At 36.0% G+C, this 19,398-nt stretch overlaps 2 protein-coding genes across 3 annotated transcripts; both read right to left on the minus strand.

The window, feature by feature from the left end:
- Positions 1-678: 678 nt before the first annotated feature.
- LOC121257875 (agamous-like MADS-box protein AGL104) lies at positions 679-8,083 on the minus strand. Its single transcript, XM_041159129.1, has 12 exons — positions 7,817-8,083; positions 7,297-7,350; positions 7,160-7,186; positions 7,053-7,071; positions 6,817-6,881; positions 6,639-6,666; positions 6,468-6,529; positions 6,272-6,371; positions 6,126-6,176; positions 2,119-2,228; positions 1,511-1,682; positions 679-919 (listed from the first exon to the last, which is right to left on the minus strand). The coding sequence occupies exons 1-12, from the start codon at positions 7,999-8,001 to the stop codon at positions 782-784; spliced, it is 1,011 nt and encodes a 336-aa protein (XP_041015063.1). The 5' UTR covers positions 8,002-8,083; the 3' UTR covers positions 679-781.
- Positions 8,084-17,495: 9,412 nt separating this feature from the next.
- Positions 17,496-18,673, minus strand: LOC121258866 (heavy metal-associated isoprenylated plant protein 24-like). 2 transcript variants are annotated; one of them, XM_041160397.1, is made up of 3 exons: positions 18,485-18,673; positions 18,113-18,299; positions 17,496-17,956 (listed from the first exon to the last, which is right to left on the minus strand). In XM_041160397.1, exons 2-3 carry the CDS (start codon positions 18,273-18,275, stop codon positions 17,661-17,663), a joined length of 459 nt encoding a protein of 152 aa, XP_041016331.1. In that variant the 5' UTR covers positions 18,276-18,299; positions 18,485-18,673; the 3' UTR covers positions 17,496-17,660. The 2 variants fall into 2 exon arrangements, with proteins under 2 accessions (XP_041016331.1, XP_041016330.1); XM_041160396.1 differs by having other exon boundaries at positions 18,512-18,672.
- Positions 18,674-19,398: the final 725 nt, after the last annotated feature.

Consider the following 19,398-nt stretch of genomic DNA (forward strand, 5'->3'; position numbering starts at 1 on the left):
CGGAAGTTTTTGATTTCATACATGGTTCAAATGGATAAGTACAATTTGACCCTTTTTTTTAGCAAGTACAGTTTGACCATGAGGTCTCAGAGATAGTCCGATCATCATGTCTAGCCTAGATATTTTTCGGATAATCATTAGATATTATCATTTAATTAGTATAATGAGGGTTGCCTGTTTCAGCTGATTCTATAAAACAAAATACAAAAAAGTTCTCAAAAAGATGTGTGTATATATATATATATATATATATATATATATATATATATTATTTTGAAGAAAAGGTTGTCTTGTTTTTTTTTTTTTTTAAATGTGAATAACATATTGGGTCTCTTAAATGAGTGAGAGAAATAAGAAAGAGCAAATTTGATCTATTTTTCGTATGAGGTGGGATAATTTTAGAAAAATGCTTTAATATCTACAAAGAAATCGATTAAAAGTAAATTTATAAATTGATTTAGTTTGATGTGTTATGTTAAATTGTAAACTTATTTTTTTTATAAAATACATCTAATGTATCATATAAAATTATGTCAATTTGAACGTTTATTTTTATGAAATCTTTTTGTACCTGTAGTACATATATAATTCTATTGATTTTAAAAGGGAATGAAAATTGAAATTTCATCAAACAAATTGGAATTATGTTTGCAGTAAAAGCTATTTTCATACGTTTGGATAAACACATAAGAACACTCAAAAATCTGCTCAATTATCATACAAAACCTTCGTTAAAGAAAAAAAGAAAGGAAAAAGCACAAAGAACAAGAACATTTTCCCATCAAGCCGATGGACTTAATTTGGTCTCAAAATTTGCAACTTCATCATCCACATGAACGTGCGAACCATTGATTTGGATCTCCACTTGTTGATCATGATGTGTCATCATCTCCGGCACCTCTGATCCCACCATTCCATGCTGATGATGAAAATTATATATCGAGTAACATTAAGATTTGCACTTACAACACATGTTAACAAAATAAATAAATATCACGAGTGAATGGACTTAAAATCAAACTATCACAAGCCCAAGATATAGATTTCTTACAAAATAAATAAATTTCAAAGTCCTCGGGCAATATCTTTTCTTACAACTTTTCAATTTATTTATTTTTTTCTAATTTGAAAAAGATACGTATATATACAAAATATAGACCATGATATATTTTATATATATTTATAGGTAATAATATTTATGATTTAAGTCTACAAGTATGTCTATCTCTTTTCAAGTTGTAGAAAATATTTTGGATCCAAAAATTATATATATATATATATATATGAGTAATACTACATATAGTCGTGTAGTGTGCAAGCGTCATGCAGTTTTAAAAAAGAGTGGGATTTACTATTAAAAAACTATTCTTTTTTTTTTTTTTTTATGTAAGTTCCGTATTTATTTACTTTTTTTAAAGTGATTATACGGCGCTTACGTACTCACGACTATAACTATTATTTCTCTATATATACATACATATACATTGCAAATTTATAATTGTGAGAAAACCTGAATTGGAGGGAATGAAGTTGGTGGCAAGATAGTAGTGGCGGAGTGGTGCCCAGTCGAGTTGTAGGCTTGAGGCCATGCCGTGAGGTTTCCGTCAGTACTCATGCTACGAGGATCAGTGTTTGAGCTGGTTCCTTGCGAGAACGGATCATACACTGTTGATGACAGCTCCCTGTATTATGTAAGTCTTAAAATAATTCATAAAAGCCAATACGAATTAGTTGGAATGGAAGAATTCTTAATTACAGGTTAATTAATTAATTATGGATTGTTGCCAAATGTAATTTGGTTAGCAACTCTATTTCTTTCCCAGCTCTCTTTTCTTTTTCTTAACATATATATATATAGAGTGGCTGCATATACGCATTTTTCAAGTACAGGTAAAAAATCTTTATGGTAAAAAGTGTCATTTCTTTATAAATTAAAGAAAACTATCAGAAAAGGATTCAATTGTCATTAATTATAAGCATTAATTTGAAAGTGACAACTTAATTAGAACTTATCAGACTAATCATATGAAAAGAATTCAAATATTTCAAGGACATTTAAGAGATATACATATATATAGAGAGAGAGCTAGCTAGCTTGTGTAAAGGTGGCAACTTTACCTCATTAATTGATTGAGAGAAGCAGATGCATCAAACATTTGTCCATGATTGTGACCACCATCGGGCAACCAACTCACAACTTCATGCTCGAAAGAGGCTGGCATCCCTTGCTAGTGGTTCATAAAAATCAAAACTTGTTACATTATACTAATTTAATAATAAATCTTGGTTCTTGCAAGTTTCTATACTAACTATCTCATGATGCCCTCAAAAAGGGAAAAGAAAATTAAAAATCTCATGTGATAAGATTTGTAAATGCATCTATAATCAGGTTTTTTTATTTTTTTGAAAAATCCTCCAATATTATAAGCGAAACCCTCACTTTTGGCCGAAGAATACCTTATAAAAATACATGCACAAAGCAACCTTATTACAATCAAATAGCAAAAGAAACTCCTCTATATACCCAAGAAACCCAACTCGTGTAACTCTCAAATAGCATAAAAAAAAAGTCCTCTATAGCCCCGAAGATAGCCCAAAAACTTATGTCTTTCGTAAGTAAGACAAACCAATTTTATCAGTGCGTAAAATACAAAATACCCATATGCAAATACCATACATTAGCACAACCACTACTCCCCATCCTGGCAAGAAAATCCACCGCCGCATTTCCTTCCCAATATATATGTTGAACCAGAAAGTTTATGTCCTCCAACATACTCAATATCTCCTCCAAATACCATATACGACATCTACCCTCCCTCAACCAATTTACCACCAGTAATGAATCCAACTCCAGAATAACATTGGCAATACCCACTTCCTTACATCTACGAAGACCAATTAATAAAGCCATCAGCTCGACTTTATTATTAGAAGCCATCCCAATGAATTTAGCAAAAGCGAAGTGCAACATCCCCTGATCATCCTGCAACACCCCACCGGCGCCGAAAACCCCTGGGTTTTTCCTAAACTACTACCGTCGACATTCAACTTGAACCATCCCTGATTCAGTTTCTGCCAAGACACAACATTGATCTTCTTCTTCTTCATAGGCTTAATCGGCAACTGCAACTCCCTCAAAATATCCATATCACGCCGAGCTAATTGAGAAGTCTCCTTTAACTTGCTTCCAACCCAAACAATCCAATATCTGACTGATCTCCACAAAGAATAAATTGATTCCCTCTTTCCTTCCATGCGAGCAATACAATGCCAGCACCAAAGGCTTAAAGTAACAATCGTTGGAATAATCCCTACCATATTACCCACATGAGAAGACTTTGACCTGCACCTGTACCAAGCCTTCACCGTCTCTCGCCATGTCCTATTAGCAACGTAAGGGACACCATGAAGGTTTGAGCATTTGCTCCATATAGCCACAGTCGTTTGACCTTGATAAAGAACATGGTCTAAGTCTTTGAAAGTACCTTCCTCACAACACTCACACTTTGATACCACAGGGATGCCAATCCTTCTTAAATGCTCATCCACACTAAAACTATTTTAAAAAGCCTTCCACATTACAACATAAATGTTTTTTGGTATAGCGGCATGCCATATCAAGTTCGATCAATGATTTTTTGGAGCCACTACTCAAATATAATTCCAAGCACTTTGAGTAGTAAACTCACCTTCCAAGTTTCCCATCCAAATTAAGACGCTTGTGCCTTCCTTCGTGCACCCAATGGAAGACATAATACTATCCATTAAATCCCTTCCCACAAGCTGAACCAAGAGATCTACATCCCAAATATTATCAACCATGCACTCCTTAATTTTCAGCTTCAACAAATGAAGACTTAGATCACAAACCAAGAACCATCGGTGTGTGATCTGAAGTCAAACAAGACAAGTATTTCAGAGAACTGTTTGGAAAAGAATCCAAACATTTAGAGTTACATAGAGCTTTATCCAAACGAGCCCAACTTCTAGCCATCCCGCCATGACCATTACACCAAGAAAACTTGTTCTCACTAAAAGGAATTTCCACCAGATCCCCAACATCCATTGCACTCGGCAATATCAAATTACTACCTTTCTCTCACTATCTTCCCGAATAATATTAAAATCCCCAAGAACCACCCACGGAAGATCAAGCGAACTAAAGCCTATCAAGTCAGACCATAGAGACCTTCTCTCCAAATACAAACATTTTGCATACACAACTGAAACCACCAAAGATAAATGCTTCTCGAAAATCAGCATCGTCACCTGTTGATTAGAAGCTCCAAGAACACTAACCTGGACCTTCGCTTCCTAGAAAATCCACAACTTACCCTCCTGCACACCATCTGAAAAACTGGCATCAAACCTCAACATATTTTGCCATCTTAACATCTTACTATCCTCCCTAAAATGCTCAACCACAATGAGAACCTTGGGTTTAAACTTCTTCAAGAGAGACTGAAGTCTACTCTTCGAGGTCCCAAGCCCTCGAACATTCCAGAACTTAATCTTATCTATCATATGTCCAGGTGAGAGGGCCTGCTAGGAGCCTGGGTAGAGCTACGTAATATTCTTCCATTTTTCCAGTCCTTACAATTCACAATTTCTGAATCCGGAGAACCATCCCTCTCCTTCGCCAACTGAGGAAGACCCCCTTCGCCATCATTCTTCGAAGTCGCTTTCTCTTCAACCCCATCAGAAAAAACAACAACCTACATTCCCTCTTCAAGATCGCCCACCGCTTCAACCCTCACAACAGTGGCCTCCCCTATACCATCCAGCCCCTCAAAACAACTCCCTCCATAGGAACCTGAGCCCCTAAAACGAAAGAAACGACTCTGCCCCACCTTTTCCCAAGTCTTCACGCTCTAGAACATCACCTTTAAGCAAGACCACCTCCTTGTGGGCCCCATCAATATTCCCATGCACTAGACCACCATCTGCGCACGTAACCACGTGATCCTCCTCCTGGCTACCATGTTGATCATGCACGATCCCAGGCCCCGCATTCTAACTTGCACCCATAAAATGCATCACACCACCCATGATTGGAGCGATCACATTATCTCCCCCAATAGACAGACCCTTATCATTCACTAATTCACCCTCTGCTAAACAAACATCTTCAGCTATCTCCCCATGAGGAGCTTCCTTACTGGATGGAACCTCTATTTTTTCCAAACCCAAACACGTCCCGACTTCCTGACATCCTAGTTTTTTTTGTCCACCTCAAATTGTTGAAGCCCATTCCATCTACATGTTTTATGATTATGCCCTTGAATCTGGCCACAAAAAGCTAACAGGGTTTCGTACACCACTTCTTGAAAAAAACTCGTAGGTTTCCTCTGAGTACCAATCCAAAAAGACTTAATCGATTCATGAGAAATATTCATCAAAACGCAAACCCTAGCACCATCAATGCGAGTTGCACATCTCGTAGCATTATCCCTCCGCAAATACGTTCCTATAGGTGCCATAATACTTTTAAGAAAATATTCATGATAGAGATTCAGTTGAAGGCCAGAAATCACAATCCACACTAGAACCATAGCTGGTTCTGACCCCTCACTAAAATATGTGAATCAATGAGAAATACGATAAGCAACTCCTTCAATGTCACAACCCTCCCAAGTCATCGCTTTTAGGAAATCCTCCTCATTAGAAAACCTAACAAAAACGTTTCGAGGTTTCCTCATTGTAGAAACCACTGGCTAATTCAATAAATTCCAACGCCCATGGGTAAAAGCCCTGATCCTATCTAGTGAAGGCCTTTGCCTCAAAAACTTCAAAACCACAACAAACTGAAAGGGCTCTGCCGATCTATCCAATTCTCCCTTAGAGAACTGAACAAATACTTCACCCTCCAGAACTTTCGATTGTCTAAACGGCACAATCACCTCAAGAATGGCTTGAGGGGACTACGATACCAGATCCGCAAAAGACTGAGGTCTTCTTACCGATGTCGAGGGCCAAGCAGACCCCTGACGACAGCCATCAAAAACGGCAACTAGGAAACCTTAGCAGAGAGCAACAGAAGACCTAGAAGGAAATACTGAAGGCTTTTTGTCACCCTCCTATAATCAGATTTGTAAATAGAATTATTGTTTCATATATTATACCTGTATACTGGATGGATCATAAGTAGACGAATGATTGCTCAACAGATATTCCTACAAACAGAAAATGTTTACTTTTTATTATGATGTTAAGATCAATTGTTAGAATCATTGAAAAGAGTTGTAAAAGAAACAATATTCATGTAAACCTTTCTCTGCATGATTCGTGTCATGATGTCCAGAAGATTTTTCTCACTGGATTCCAGCTCTCCAATAGATGTGATCTTTAGTGGGTCAGGCTCATATAACCTAAGTTCAAAACATTAAGCCTCCATGAACTAATACTACATATATATAATAATAATCCCAAAAATTTATAAAGTTTTTCCCAAATTATTATGGGACCTTATCTGTTCTTCAGCCATTTGAAGTTGTTGCTGTAACCTACCAATTTCCTGCTGGAGTTCCTGGAATGAGAAAGATTAACCAGAGTAAGAAAAAAAAAAAAAACTAAACCCAATTTCGTTAAGATGATCATGACAAAGAGATCTATAACCAATATCTCTTTTTAATTACCTCAATCTCAGAGTTAACAGTCGCCGGACTTCATTTTTTTTTTTTTTTTTGGAAGCATTGATCCAGAAAAGAGGAAAAGCATTAATTGGAAACATGATTTGATAACTCAAATTAATCAAGACTAAAAAGAAAAACAAAGAATAGATCAAGACATGATGAAAGAGAGGGGAAGACAAACTTGGCAATTTGAAGAGCAATGTCATTTTCACTCCTTAGTTTCTGTAAGGTCCTAAGCAAATACTGCTGCAATAATGCAACACTAGAATTTCATCAATAATTTATTCTATTTTAATTTTTTTGCTTGTAAAATAGGGTAGGAGAAGAAGGTGCATGGCACTCTTACCCGCTGCCCCAAAAAAGGGAAGAAAAAATTACCAATATCAACATGAAAAGTTTAAAATAATGTTGTCTCACCTCTTTGTTTTGGAGGTCACTGCAAAAGGAAAGGAATGAGTTACGACATATTTAATTGCGGCCAAACAAAAACACAGAGACAGAGGCAGAGACGTGAGAGAGAGTACCAGTGCCTGCCTTTCTCAACCACAGCTCTGCAACAAACAAATAAATCAATAAACTAATGAAATTTACAAGCCAATTTAAGGGAAAAATAATTAAATTAATTCAATATTGTTAAATGAGACAATTTCTAGGAGCATACTGTTCTCTTTCTTGGTCAGGAAGATTGATGAAACGAGTAAAAACATCTTCGATCCTGATTTCCAAGACACATCATGAGAAATAATTAAATATTGATCATTAAGGCACATGCATATCCATGCATCTTATAGTAGGAAATTCAAACAGACATGCATGCATCCATGGCTTAAAATCATGGTTAATTAAAAAATTATCAAAAAAAATCAGATTACAATATAGGGGTTTATCTATAATCCATTGGGTAGGACAAGGTATACAGGTTTTAGGGTTCTAGCGCCTTAGGTATACATGTTTTCCAAGCTAAAACTATATTTTGTGAATATAAATTATTTGGTGTAAGAAATTAAGTTGATAAACAGTTAATATAATATGAATTAAGGCCAATGCAAACAAAAAGACAAAGCATGCAAAAACACGAGAACATGAGAAAAGGTGGTGCATGCAGCATATATATATATATATATATATATATATATATATGCCTGTGCTGATCAAGAATGATTTTGGTTTTTTGTTTTTACCTTCTTTTGCCAGAGAAATGGCTAAGACGACCGGAAGGAGAGAACATGATAAGAGCAATATCAATGTCACAGAGGATTGAGAGCTCATAAGCCTTCTTAATGAGGCCATTTCTACGTTTTGAGAAAGTAACTTGACGATTCGTGTTGTTTTCTATTCTCTTTATCTCCAGTTTTACACGACCCATATCTTGAATATCGATCTGTCACCTATATCTTATATGCACCAAAAAAAGGCGATGACTCTTTTTTGGAGAAAACAAACAAACAATGTTTTCTTTTTGGGGAACAAAATATAAATATGCATGCAATGCCCTATAATACACAACGCATGGACATGAACCTTTTAAGGAAGGGGTTGATGAGAGAGACTGAGAGAGATGGTTATAAATGGGTGAGAGGAGAGATAGGACAGAGAGATTCAAGGATGTATACAAAAGAAAGGGTCACAGGAGGGATTTGATGGTTATCCCTTCTTCTTTTCCTTCTTTTTGAGTGTTTCCGGCTAGCTAGAGCTGCCTATTGTGTCAAATTATTATTATTATTTTTTTTAAAAAAAAAAAAGATCTTTGGCATTAGTATTTTTTTTTTTTTTAGATGATCAATTATATATGTTTATTTAAATGGTTTTAGTTTCATTTTTCAAGCAAATGATGATAATGTATCAATTAATAATAGGTAAAAATAATGTTACAAAGAATACTAGGAGAGAGGATCTAACAACTTGTATTCAAACTGAATAATCTTTTACAACTATATTATATATTACAATTAACTAATTATGCGCATATATAATCATGTCCTTTCATAAAAACTGAATTTCAATTTCACAAAATCGTCCCCTATTTCATATATTATATAGAGTTTTAAAAAAATTGTAAGTTCATAATTAATCTTTCATAAAACCAGTCTCTCCTTTTTTTTTTTTTTTTTTTTTTTTGTATTTGGCACAATACAGAGAGATCATTTTAAAGCAATCCAATGATAGATTGCAGCTTTAAGTTAAATGATTATAATGGATTGAATTAAGCATTAGAATCTCAAACATGTTTCATCATGATCAATTTTGTTTCAAGTACAAGCCAAGAATTTGAAACTTGTAATATATATACATATATATATATATATACACACACACATAGATATGTATGTATGTATTAAAAGGGAGAATTTGTAAGCTTTTCCTTCATTGTTCGATCGTCGTTTGCCCTATATATATGTTGGGTTTGTGGAGCCTGGCTCAGTTCGCTTGAGCCTCGCTCGACAGATGGCTCAAGCGAAGGCCAAACAGAGAGTTCACTTGTTAGTCGCTCGACAGATGGCTAGAACGAAAGCCAGACAGAGAGTTCGCTTATTAGAACGAAAGCCAGACAGAGAGTTCGCTCGATGCGCACTCGATACGTCGCTCGAGCGAATATCACAGGAAATTAGAAATTAGGGTTTTCGCCATGTAACCCAATAAATATGTTTTTGAACATTATGGTCATATGTTGTCAAACCGCGTAAATTCGTGTTGTGTAATTGATTGCTTGATTATTTCTTACTTATATTTGCTTTATTGTCATCGTTTTTCACAACATTTGGTATCAGAGTCAGGTTCCGGTCTGAGGGAAAGCAATGGCTGGGGAAGAAGTGAAGGTATCTGGAATTGAGAAGTTTGATGGCACAAACTTCGGATACTGGAGGATGCAGATAGATGACTACTTATATGAGAAGAAACTCCATCTTCCATTATTGGGGAAGAGGCCTAACATCATGGAAGATGCTGATTGGAGCTTGTTAAATCGACAGGTTCTAGGGGTTATTCGGCTAACCCTGTCGAGATCTATTGCACATAAAGGAGAATACTACAGCAGATCCCATGATGGCTTTGTCATGTATGTATGAAAAATCGTCTGCTAATAACAATGCGCATTTAATGAAAAAGTTATTCAATCTGAAGATGGCAGAAGGTACATCTGTTGCCCAACATCTAAATGAATTCAACACTATCACCAACCAATTATCTTTTGTTAAAATTGAGTTTGATGATGAGATTTGTGCATTGGTACTTCTAGCATCACTGCCAAAAAGTTGGGAAGCCATGAGAATGGCTGTTAGTAATTCTGCCGAAAAGATGAAATTAAAATATGATGATATTTGTGATTTGATTTTAGCTAAGGAGGTGCACAAGAGGGATTCTAGCAAGACCTCGGGGTCGAGTTCCGCACTAAATATTGATGTTCAGGGGAGACCACATGATAGGAACTGGGGGTGGGCAGCGGGGCCCCGCACCCTGCTGCCTAGCCCCCGTTTACCTCGCCTCCGCATGGGAGGGCGGGTAACCCCACTCCGCCCATGCAGGGGCGAGGACCCTCGCCCCGCATCTAGAGCCCCTAGCAGGGGTGGGTGGCGGGGAGGGCCCAACCCCGCCCCGCCCCGCCCCCACCTACATTTATATATATAAACATAAATATATATTTATATTTTACAAATTATGTATATATAAATATATATTATAATTTGTTAGACTTGTTCACAAAATATGCATTGACAAATTTACAAATTACATAGTTTAAAACCTAATACACTACAATATATACAAAATATACACTAGCAAATTTAAAAATTATATAGTTTTTAAATTATAGTTATATTTACAAAATTTAAATTTATAATTTGAGTCTAAAAATGTATTTTTAATTACTTTTGCACTTAGAAATAATTTTTAAACTAAATAAAATGTAGTATTTTTTTAAGTCGAATAATCCGCCCCGCACCCCCCGCATCCCGGGGGCGGGAGACGGGGGTGAAAACCCCACCCCCCACCCCATGAGGGGTGGGATGCGGGGTGGCCTCGCCCCGTAGGGGGCGGGTAGCACCCCTAATAGGAACTCAAACAAAGATAGATCAAATATTCAAAATTAAAGAGCAGGAGTAAGAGTAAGCCAAGGCCTAGACAACAGACAACTTGCTAGAACTGTGACAAGACTAGTCACAAAAAGGAACTGTAAAAATCTGAAAAAGACGGAGGATGACAGTGCAAACATGGTAACTGAAAAAGTATAGGATGCACAACTATTTGCAGTTCACAGTTCGATTGATGACTAGATATTGGATTCAGGGGCTTCATTTCACACTTTTTTCACATTGAGAGATCATGCAGAACTACGTTGCTGGTGACTTCAGGAAGGTGCACTTGGTTGATGGAGAGGCACTGAACGTGATGGGAATGAGAGACATTGACATTATACCCACTAACAAAAACGTGTGGACCTTGCAAAAAGTCAGACACATTCCCGAGTTGAAGAAAAATCTCATCTTTGTAGGACAGCTCGACGATTGTGGCCATTCAGTAGTGTTCTCAGATAGCACCTGAAAGGTTACTAGAGGAGCAATGGTGTTGAGCCGTGGTAAGAAGACTGATACTCTGTACATGACAACTGGTTTGAGTGACACTATTGCTACCACCGTTGTAGAGAGCACTGCAGAGTTGTGGTACTGCAAGCTTGGTCATATGAGTCAGAAAGACATGAAATAACTACTGTCAAAAGACAAGCTACCAGAACTAGAGTCAGCTGATCTGAGCATGTGTGAGAGTTGTATATTGGGGAAACATAAAAATGTCAGTTTCTTGAAGAGTGGTAGAGCACTGATACCAAGAAAGCTGGAACTCGTACACACAGACTTGTGGGGGAGCCTTCTCCAGTGTCGTCTCTTGGAGGCTCTAGGTACTACGTCACATTCTTCGACGACCACAACATGAAGATATGGGTCTATTTTTTGAAATTAAAACCTAACGTGTTTGATGTGTTCAAAAAGTGGAAAGCTCTAGTTGAGATAAAGACAGACCTAAAGCTTAAATGCTTGAGGTTGACAACGGTGGAGAATACATTGATGGAGAGTTTAAGGAGTACTGCGTTGTTCACGGTATCATAATGGAGAAAACCATTCCCGGGACCCCACAATAGAATGGTGTTGCTGAATGCATGAACAGAACCATCAATGAGCATGCTAAAAGCATGAGGTTGCATGCTAGGCTACCACCTACATTCTGGGCAGACGCAGTTAACACTATTGTTTACCTGATAAATCGAGGGCCATTAGTCCCATTAAAGTGTGGATTGCCTGACGAGGCTTGGAGCGGAAAATAGGTTAAACTTTCTCATCTAAAAATCCTTAGTTATGTTTCTTATGTTCATATTGACTTTGATGCTCGTAGCAAGCTTGAGGTAAAGTCAAAAAAATATTATTTTATTGGCTATGGAGATGAGACATTTGGCTATCGTTTTTGGGATGAATAGAGTTAAAAAAATCATCAGGAGCAGAAACGTGATATTTAATGAGAAAGTTATGTACAAGAACAAGTCCAGTACAGTAGCTAACACGACTCCTCAGGAATCTGAGTTCGTGAGTCTGAATGACCTACTAGAGGTTACAGTGCAATGCAAGGATGTGAGTGACAGAGCGAGTGGGCTTAGTGTGCCCATTCATATTATTTCGCAGTCAGATCCAGAGTCATCCACACCTGCAGTTGCAGTTCGCAGGTCTACCAGGACTATTTGACCCCCACAACGATTCTCACCCACCTTAAACTATATTTTGTTCATAGATGGTGGGGAACCATATAACTATGAAGAAACATTGCAAGATAAAAATTCAAGCAAGTGAGAGTTAGCCAAGAAGGATGAGATGAATTCCTTGTTAGAAAATCAAACATGGAAGTTAACAGAACTTTCATCAGGGAAGAAGGCGTTGCACAATAAGTGGGTGTACCGGATAAAGATTGAGCATGATGACAGTAAAATATACAAGGAAAGACTTGTTGTAAAAGGTTTTCAGTAGATAAATGGCATTGACTACTCTGAGATCTTCTCTCCTGTCGTGAAGATTACGACCATTAAATTAGTACTGGCAATGGTGGCTACTAAGGATTTGCATCTTGAGTAGTTAGATGTGAAAACAACTTTTCTTCATAGGGATCTAGAAGAAGACATCTATATGCACCAGCCTGATGGATTCATAGTACAGGGCTAGGAGAATTCAGTTTGCAAATTGAATAAGAGCTTGTATGGCTTGAAACAAGCTCCTAGACAGTGGTACAAGAAGTTTGACAATTTCATGTGCAGTTCAGGATACATCAGATGTCAGGCAGACCATTGTTGCTGTGTCAAACACTTTGAAAGCTCCTATATTATTCTACTACTATATGTGGATTATATGCTCATTGCAGGGTCCAACATTGAAGAGATCAATAATCTGAAGAAGCAGATGTTAAAGCAGTTTGCAATGAAGGATTTGGGAGCTGCAAAACAAATCCTTGGCATGAGAATTGTCAGAAACAGAGTTAAGGACACGTTGAGACTTTTAGAGGCAGAATATGTAAAAAATGTACTTAGCATATTCAATATGAACAAGGCCAAACCAGTTGGCACACTCTTGGGCAGTCACTTCAAACTTAGCAAGGATCAATCATCCAAGTCAAAAGAGGAACACGACTACATGAGTAAAGTTCCTTATGCCTCAACTATTAATTTACTTATGTATGCTATGATTTGCACAAGACCAGATATTGCCCATGCAGTGGGAGTTGTGAGTAGATAATGAGCAACTCAGGAAGACAACATTGAGAGGCTGTGAAATAGATTCTGAGGTACCTGAAAGGCTCCTCAGAATTCAGGTACCTCAGAATCGTGCTTGTGTTTCACTGGAAAGAGTCTGGAGGTACAGGGTTATGTCGATGCTGATTAGGCTGGAGATATCGATAATAGAAAGAGTACCACAAGTTTTATATATACTCTGGGTGGTACTGTCGTGTCTTGGGGATCTAACTTGCAGAAGACAGTCTCTTTGTCTACTACAGAAGTTGGGTATATTGCCGTGTCAGAAGCTTTAAAGGAAATGATTTGGCTACAGGGTTTCTTGGAGGAGTTGGGTAAGAAGAATCAGAAGGACACTCTCTACAACGATAGTCAGAGTGTCATATTCCTTGCCAAGAGTCTTACATTTCATTCCATGACTAAATATATTTAGATCAGGTATCATTTCATTCGATCCCTACTTGATGATGGCCAATTGACACTTGAGAAGATTTGTGGAAGTAAGAACCCTACTGATATGTGTTGATGTAAAAGTTTGTTGGCTAGGATTAGATGACTAGGACTTATTTGAATTATTGGATGAATGTAATTTGTCTTTATCTTTATCTATGAATATTTAAATTCAAAGATAAATAGATTAATAGATAAATATTTGTCTTTATCTTTACCTATGAATATTTAAATTCTAAGATAAATGGTTAAATAGATAAATATTCAAAAGACTTTTGATCAAGATTGAATGTTCGAAAAGATAGGAGATATTAAGTGATATGGATAGAAGATTCAAAAAGAAGATATCAAGCAGAAAGAATTTCGAACTATCAAGAAGTTATCCAGAAGAGAAACTGAACAGAAATCAGTTACTACAGAGAAGAGTTATCGTGACATGTCAGTAATTCGTCAGGAAACGTCTTCGCGACAGATTCTATCCGTCAGCAGAATCCTACTGAAACTGAAATTCTTTCCAAATAATTTATTTAAGGGATTATACTGGTTAAGATCGTTAAAGATTCAGATCTACATATTTTCTAGAATACTTTCTAGTGCATTGTTTTGTGAGAAAATTTCTTAGTGAATTTTCATATTTATGATCTCTCTTTGAGTGTGATCGCGCTTCGAGTGTGGAGGATCGTGTGATTAGATTTCAGCCCCTAGAGTTCTAGGAGGAAATCCAATATTTGAATATCGCCAAAAGTTCTGGCTGCTACCACGGTAGAAGACAAACAAGTTGTTTGTCTGGGCAAGTAAGAGAGTCAAGTTGTAAATGTTTTGTAATTGATGAGTACTTGTAATTGATTTTCAAATAATAAGATTGACTTTCCTGAGTTTGGCAGCCCCGTAGGGTTTTATCTTTAAAAAGTTCTTTAAAAGGTTTCCCTTCGATACCAATCTTAGTGTTATGTAATTTATTTATTTTATGTATTTGATTGTTTATCAAATTAAATGCATGATTGACAACTAACCAATTTGTTGAGTGAATTGATAAATATTTCTACTGCATTATAAGGGTACTTGGGTAATTTCAATATGTTGACAAAGTGTATTACACTTTAGTTAGTCTTTTAGCTTGAAGACAGGGGCAATGAGTTGTAAAGGTAGAGGATATCAGTTTTTTTGAGGCAGATGGTGATGTATTGTTTGTACCGGTCTCCACCATGTAATCCAATAAATATGTTTTTGAACATTATGGTTGTACATGTTGCACAGTAAAATCACCTCAAATAGTGTATCTTGTGATTCCTCAATATAATAAAATCCTCTGCAGCTCCGTGGACGCATGTACGTTGCCGAACCACGTAAATTTATGTCGTGTGATTGATTGCTTGATTATTTATTGCTTATATTTGATTTATTGTCATCATTTTTCACAACAATATAATTCATGTATAGTAAGTATATATATCTACCAACATTCTGAAATATCATATAAAAATTATTTAAAAGTTTAAATTAATTAAGAATGTTTCTCAACAGGCCAGGAAACAAACTTTGTCGTCGTGTGCATGCATATATATGGCTTGTGCCAAGTTCCAAGACCCAACCCCGATTTGTCTTCTTTTCTTGTTCCATATTTTTGTTTCCAACGAGAGCAAAGCCGAAATTTGTTACCTTTGATCATCTTCTCTCTGAGACGTCACCTTCCGGCTTCCAGGTTCGGATATCTATGACCCAAATATCCGGCTACATGCCACCTTTGCTCTTCTGTTCCGTTTTTGTCTCAACAAGTGTAACACACACACTGATATATACATATATATATATATATATATATATATATCTTGATGCCAAATTATTGAAGGAAAAAAAGGAAAAGGCCGGTGAGATTTAAAGTCGGTTTTGGATTCTTCGAAGTTCGAACAATCATTGTAAGTCGCTAGCTAGCTAGGTGTTAAATACATAAATAATAAAATCTATCTATTCATATCATCAAAAAGTGATGATTTCATACTAGATACCTTGTTGCAAAAGTATATTTTTTTTTTCTCATGTAGACTACTCTTTTTATATATAAAAAAGAAACCCAGTACATCAGAGATTATCTAAAGACCAAAAAACATAATTATACAGATGAAAGAAGTGGATCCTTTCCACTATAAAATAACAACAGAAAATGAAGAATTTGGATTAGAGGAATGTTGTCCTAGGCTTACGTCGCCGCTGCCCATTGCGCCAAATTGTAAGCGCATCTGTTTATTGAACGATATATTTTCCTAGCTTTCCATTCTTTGAAAGAAATGAGATGATGCTTGATGTCACCCATGGTTGGAATCATGGTCCAATCTTGTACGACAGCATGGTTGGATATTGCCTTGCTTGAATCCCCTTCCAATAAAATTTTTTGCAGCCAAATGTTTTTGCTTCAGTAACTACCATCAAGGCGACCTTTAAATTTGGATTCAAACTGCATATGAAATCAATAATTGCATAGATAACTTCTCCTAAATCATTCCAACATATGGCTGCTATTATAGAACCTTGGGCCCTTACTGCAACATCGAATCTGATGAATACTAACTACAATCTTTTCTCGTTCTCGATATTAAATATTTATTGAATTTGAACCGACACTATATTTTATCCTATATTTAATTGAATATTTATCTACAAGACAAACAAGATGATCACCGGTGTGTTTAGTTTTTGGATCTCAATTGTGGTGAACGACATCATTTTGCCAAGTATCTTTGTTCAGGAAGATCATGCGAAGGCCCAATGAATGATTGCAATTGTACACATCTCGGCCCAACTATACCTGAAAGTTTTGGATAGTTTTCAGCCCAAGCTAATACCCTGTTTCGTAATGATCGAATCAGGAGGAGTACTGGTCCACCATTGGGATGGGCTTTCTACTGTAAATTTAATCATTTAATTGACTTTAATAACTTCATTATTTAATAATCATTTGAGTCGCGTGGAGGCTCCTAATTAATAATAACACAAATGAATCTTGTACGTTTCCTCATTCTAGTTGTCAAAAGGGTTAGGTTTTTCCCAATTTTCTAACATGTACGTTAGTGATCTTAGTTGTCAAGCACAATTGATGCAGCATGTAACATAATCTATCGTTGTCATTGTTTTTATTTTATTAAAATATAATATAAATAATAGAATCAGTTTCTTCCTATAATTATTGTGGGACAAATGGTAATTTTTACGTGGTATATATATATCATAGTTGAATTTTTTAGTTCAATAAAGTTTAGATTTTTTCATCGACAATGAAGTAAGCAACAATGAAGTGTTGCCCGAAGATTTTCTTATATATTGGTTATGCTGTAATTTGCAGCTTTCCGTACATATTGTACCTATATATATATATATATATATATATATATATATATATCTAACCTGGAAATTAATTAAGAGCAGTAATAATCCTGCCAAACGTGTAAGAAAATTATCAACACCATCATGTAAATTAGGTCATGATCATCAGTTGTGAGAAGACGCTATATATATACATATATATATATATATATATATATCATGTATTTGCGTCTATGATGACGTACATGACGTACGAGGATTATAAATCCACCTCATGATCTCATTCAAGAACATAATCTCCACAAAAGAAAAAAAAAATCAGATAATCAAAGATATTATTTTCAAATATTAATACTTGCATTATGATGATACCCTATTACACACAAAAAAAAAAAAAAGGGAAGAAGAAGTAAGAAAACACCCAGAGATTATAAGCGGCCTACGTACAACTTTTTATATAAAATATTCATGCAGTACTGATTTTGTGGTACGTAGTTTAGCTACATGATGGAGCAGGAATTTGGGTTCTCATCACTGAACAAAATGGTGTACTTGTCATCGATGGTGGTCTCGTTAATGGTGGCAGTGTTGGGAATCTTCCTGACCATATTAGGAGGAGCCTTCTTGTCGTAAGCCTGAGATACATATGGATGAGCCACAAGTGTGTATGGAACATATGGCCATAGCTCCACCTTTTTCTTCGTTGACTTTGCTGCTTCCAACACCTTCTTTGCCTCCATATATCCCGTCGCCGTCACCTTCTGCTGTTTCAGGTCCACTTCCACAGATTTTACCCCTGCCAACAAACAAGCACGACAAATTATCAAAATTATCAAGAACAAGCTCCTAGCTAGCTAGAAATTATGAGAATTTATATGCAGATCATGATGAGATGAATATAATATATAGAAAAATTGTATATATATATATATATATATATATACACGTATACCTTTTACACCAGAGACAACTTTCTTGACCTTCTGCACACACCCTTCACAGTCCATCCTGACTTTGAGCGCCACTGTTTGGATTTGCTTCTTCTTCTTCTTCTTGCCCTTTCTGACACTGCTTAGCAGATCGGAAAAGTATTCCAAAGTGCCTTCAACTCCCATTTTCTGGTTTCTTCTTGATCAAACCTGCAAGCACTTTAATTATATTAGGCCAGGGTTTTTACTTTGTCTTGGACAAGCTTCATAACTGCAAAAGGTTAAAGAGATAAGAAGCCTGAGATCTAGGTAGGTGATCAGGGAGATAAAATATACATAAGAAACAAAGCAATTAGAGGAGAAGGAATAGTTTAAAGTTGAAACAGTTGACATGCATGCAGTCATGGCTTGCTTGTCCAAACCTAATTCTTTGTTTAAATGGCCAGGAACCAAATGCAGGAGAATATCTAGAAACGGCTGAGTAGTGATAAGAGACGAGTGGACAGGGCTGCTCCAGTAGTACTCATGTGTCTTAATGGCTTGAATAATATAGATTTATAGCAACTGCCCCGCCATGCAACAGGTTTTTCCATAAAACATTAATATATACAATCTATATATATATATATATGCTTGGAAGGTCAAATTAATAATTGAGGAGAAACTTTCAAATATGTACAGTTCTCACTGGTGGATTCCATTCTGTTTACCTCCTTAAGATCAGGACAAACCTATAGGAAAAATACTTCAAAACTTTTCTCTGTAATTCCTTTAGCCTTTAGGTTTTATGAGAAATAGTCCATGCTCCTCCCTCTCCTTATATAGCCATTTCATGATAATGTCCCTAAAAGTGTTCAGAAGCTTGTTCCTGTCTTTTCATTTTAAGTGAAATGGATGGTTTCATTTGGTGCCAAATTTGAGATGTTTTTACCATTTTACTTTGTATTAATAAGTAAAATATTTAAAATATCTCATATTTTACACTAAAATATTGATGATAGTTAGGTTTCGTTTGGTTTTTTAACTACTCTCAATTCATCTCAATTTATCATTACAATTTTTTCAAATTTCAATACAAAATATAATAAACAATTCAACTTTTTCAAATCCCAAAATAATAATAATATTAAAAAATAATATTCTAACAATATTTTATCATCTTAACTCAACTCAACTCAACTCACTTCAACATCCAAACACACTCTTAGTAAACCTAGTTAGTTTTGAATAGTGAGTTGAGATGAGATAATATGAGTTGAGATGAAAATTGAAAATTGAATAAAATATTGTTAGAATATTATTTTTTTAA

The sequence above is a fragment of the Juglans microcarpa x Juglans regia genome, chromosome 3S, assembly GCF_004785595.1.
Source record: "Juglans microcarpa x Juglans regia isolate MS1-56 chromosome 3S, Jm3101_v1.0, whole genome shotgun sequence".
Classification (NCBI taxonomy): domain Eukaryota; kingdom Viridiplantae; phylum Streptophyta; class Magnoliopsida; order Fagales; family Juglandaceae; genus Juglans; species Juglans microcarpa x Juglans regia.

What these genes read in the sequence shown, in the direction of transcription:
- LOC121258866 (XM_041160397.1), bottom strand. Translation starts at nt 18,275, where the DNA reads ATGGGAGTTGAAGGCACTTTGGAATACTTTTCCGATCTGCTAAGCAGT. An exon ending in AGTTGTCTCTGGTGTAAAAG is followed by an intron (nt 17,957 to 18,112) that starts GTATACGTGTAT and finishes GTTTGTTGGCAG; the next exon opens with GGGTAAAATCTGTGGAAGTG.
- LOC121257875 (XM_041159129.1), bottom strand. Translation starts at nt 8,001, where the DNA reads ATGGGTCGTGTAAAACTGGAGATAAAGAGAATAGAAAACAACACGAAT. An exon ending in CTGTTAACTCTGAGATTGAG is followed by an intron (nt 6,530 to 6,638) that starts GTAATTAAAAAG and finishes TTCTCATTCCAG; the next exon opens with GAACTCCAGCAGGAAATTGG. An exon ending in TCTCTCAATCAATTAATGAG is followed by an intron (nt 1,683 to 2,118) that starts GTAAAGTTGCCA and finishes TACATAATACAG; the next exon opens with GGAGCTGTCATCAACAGTGT.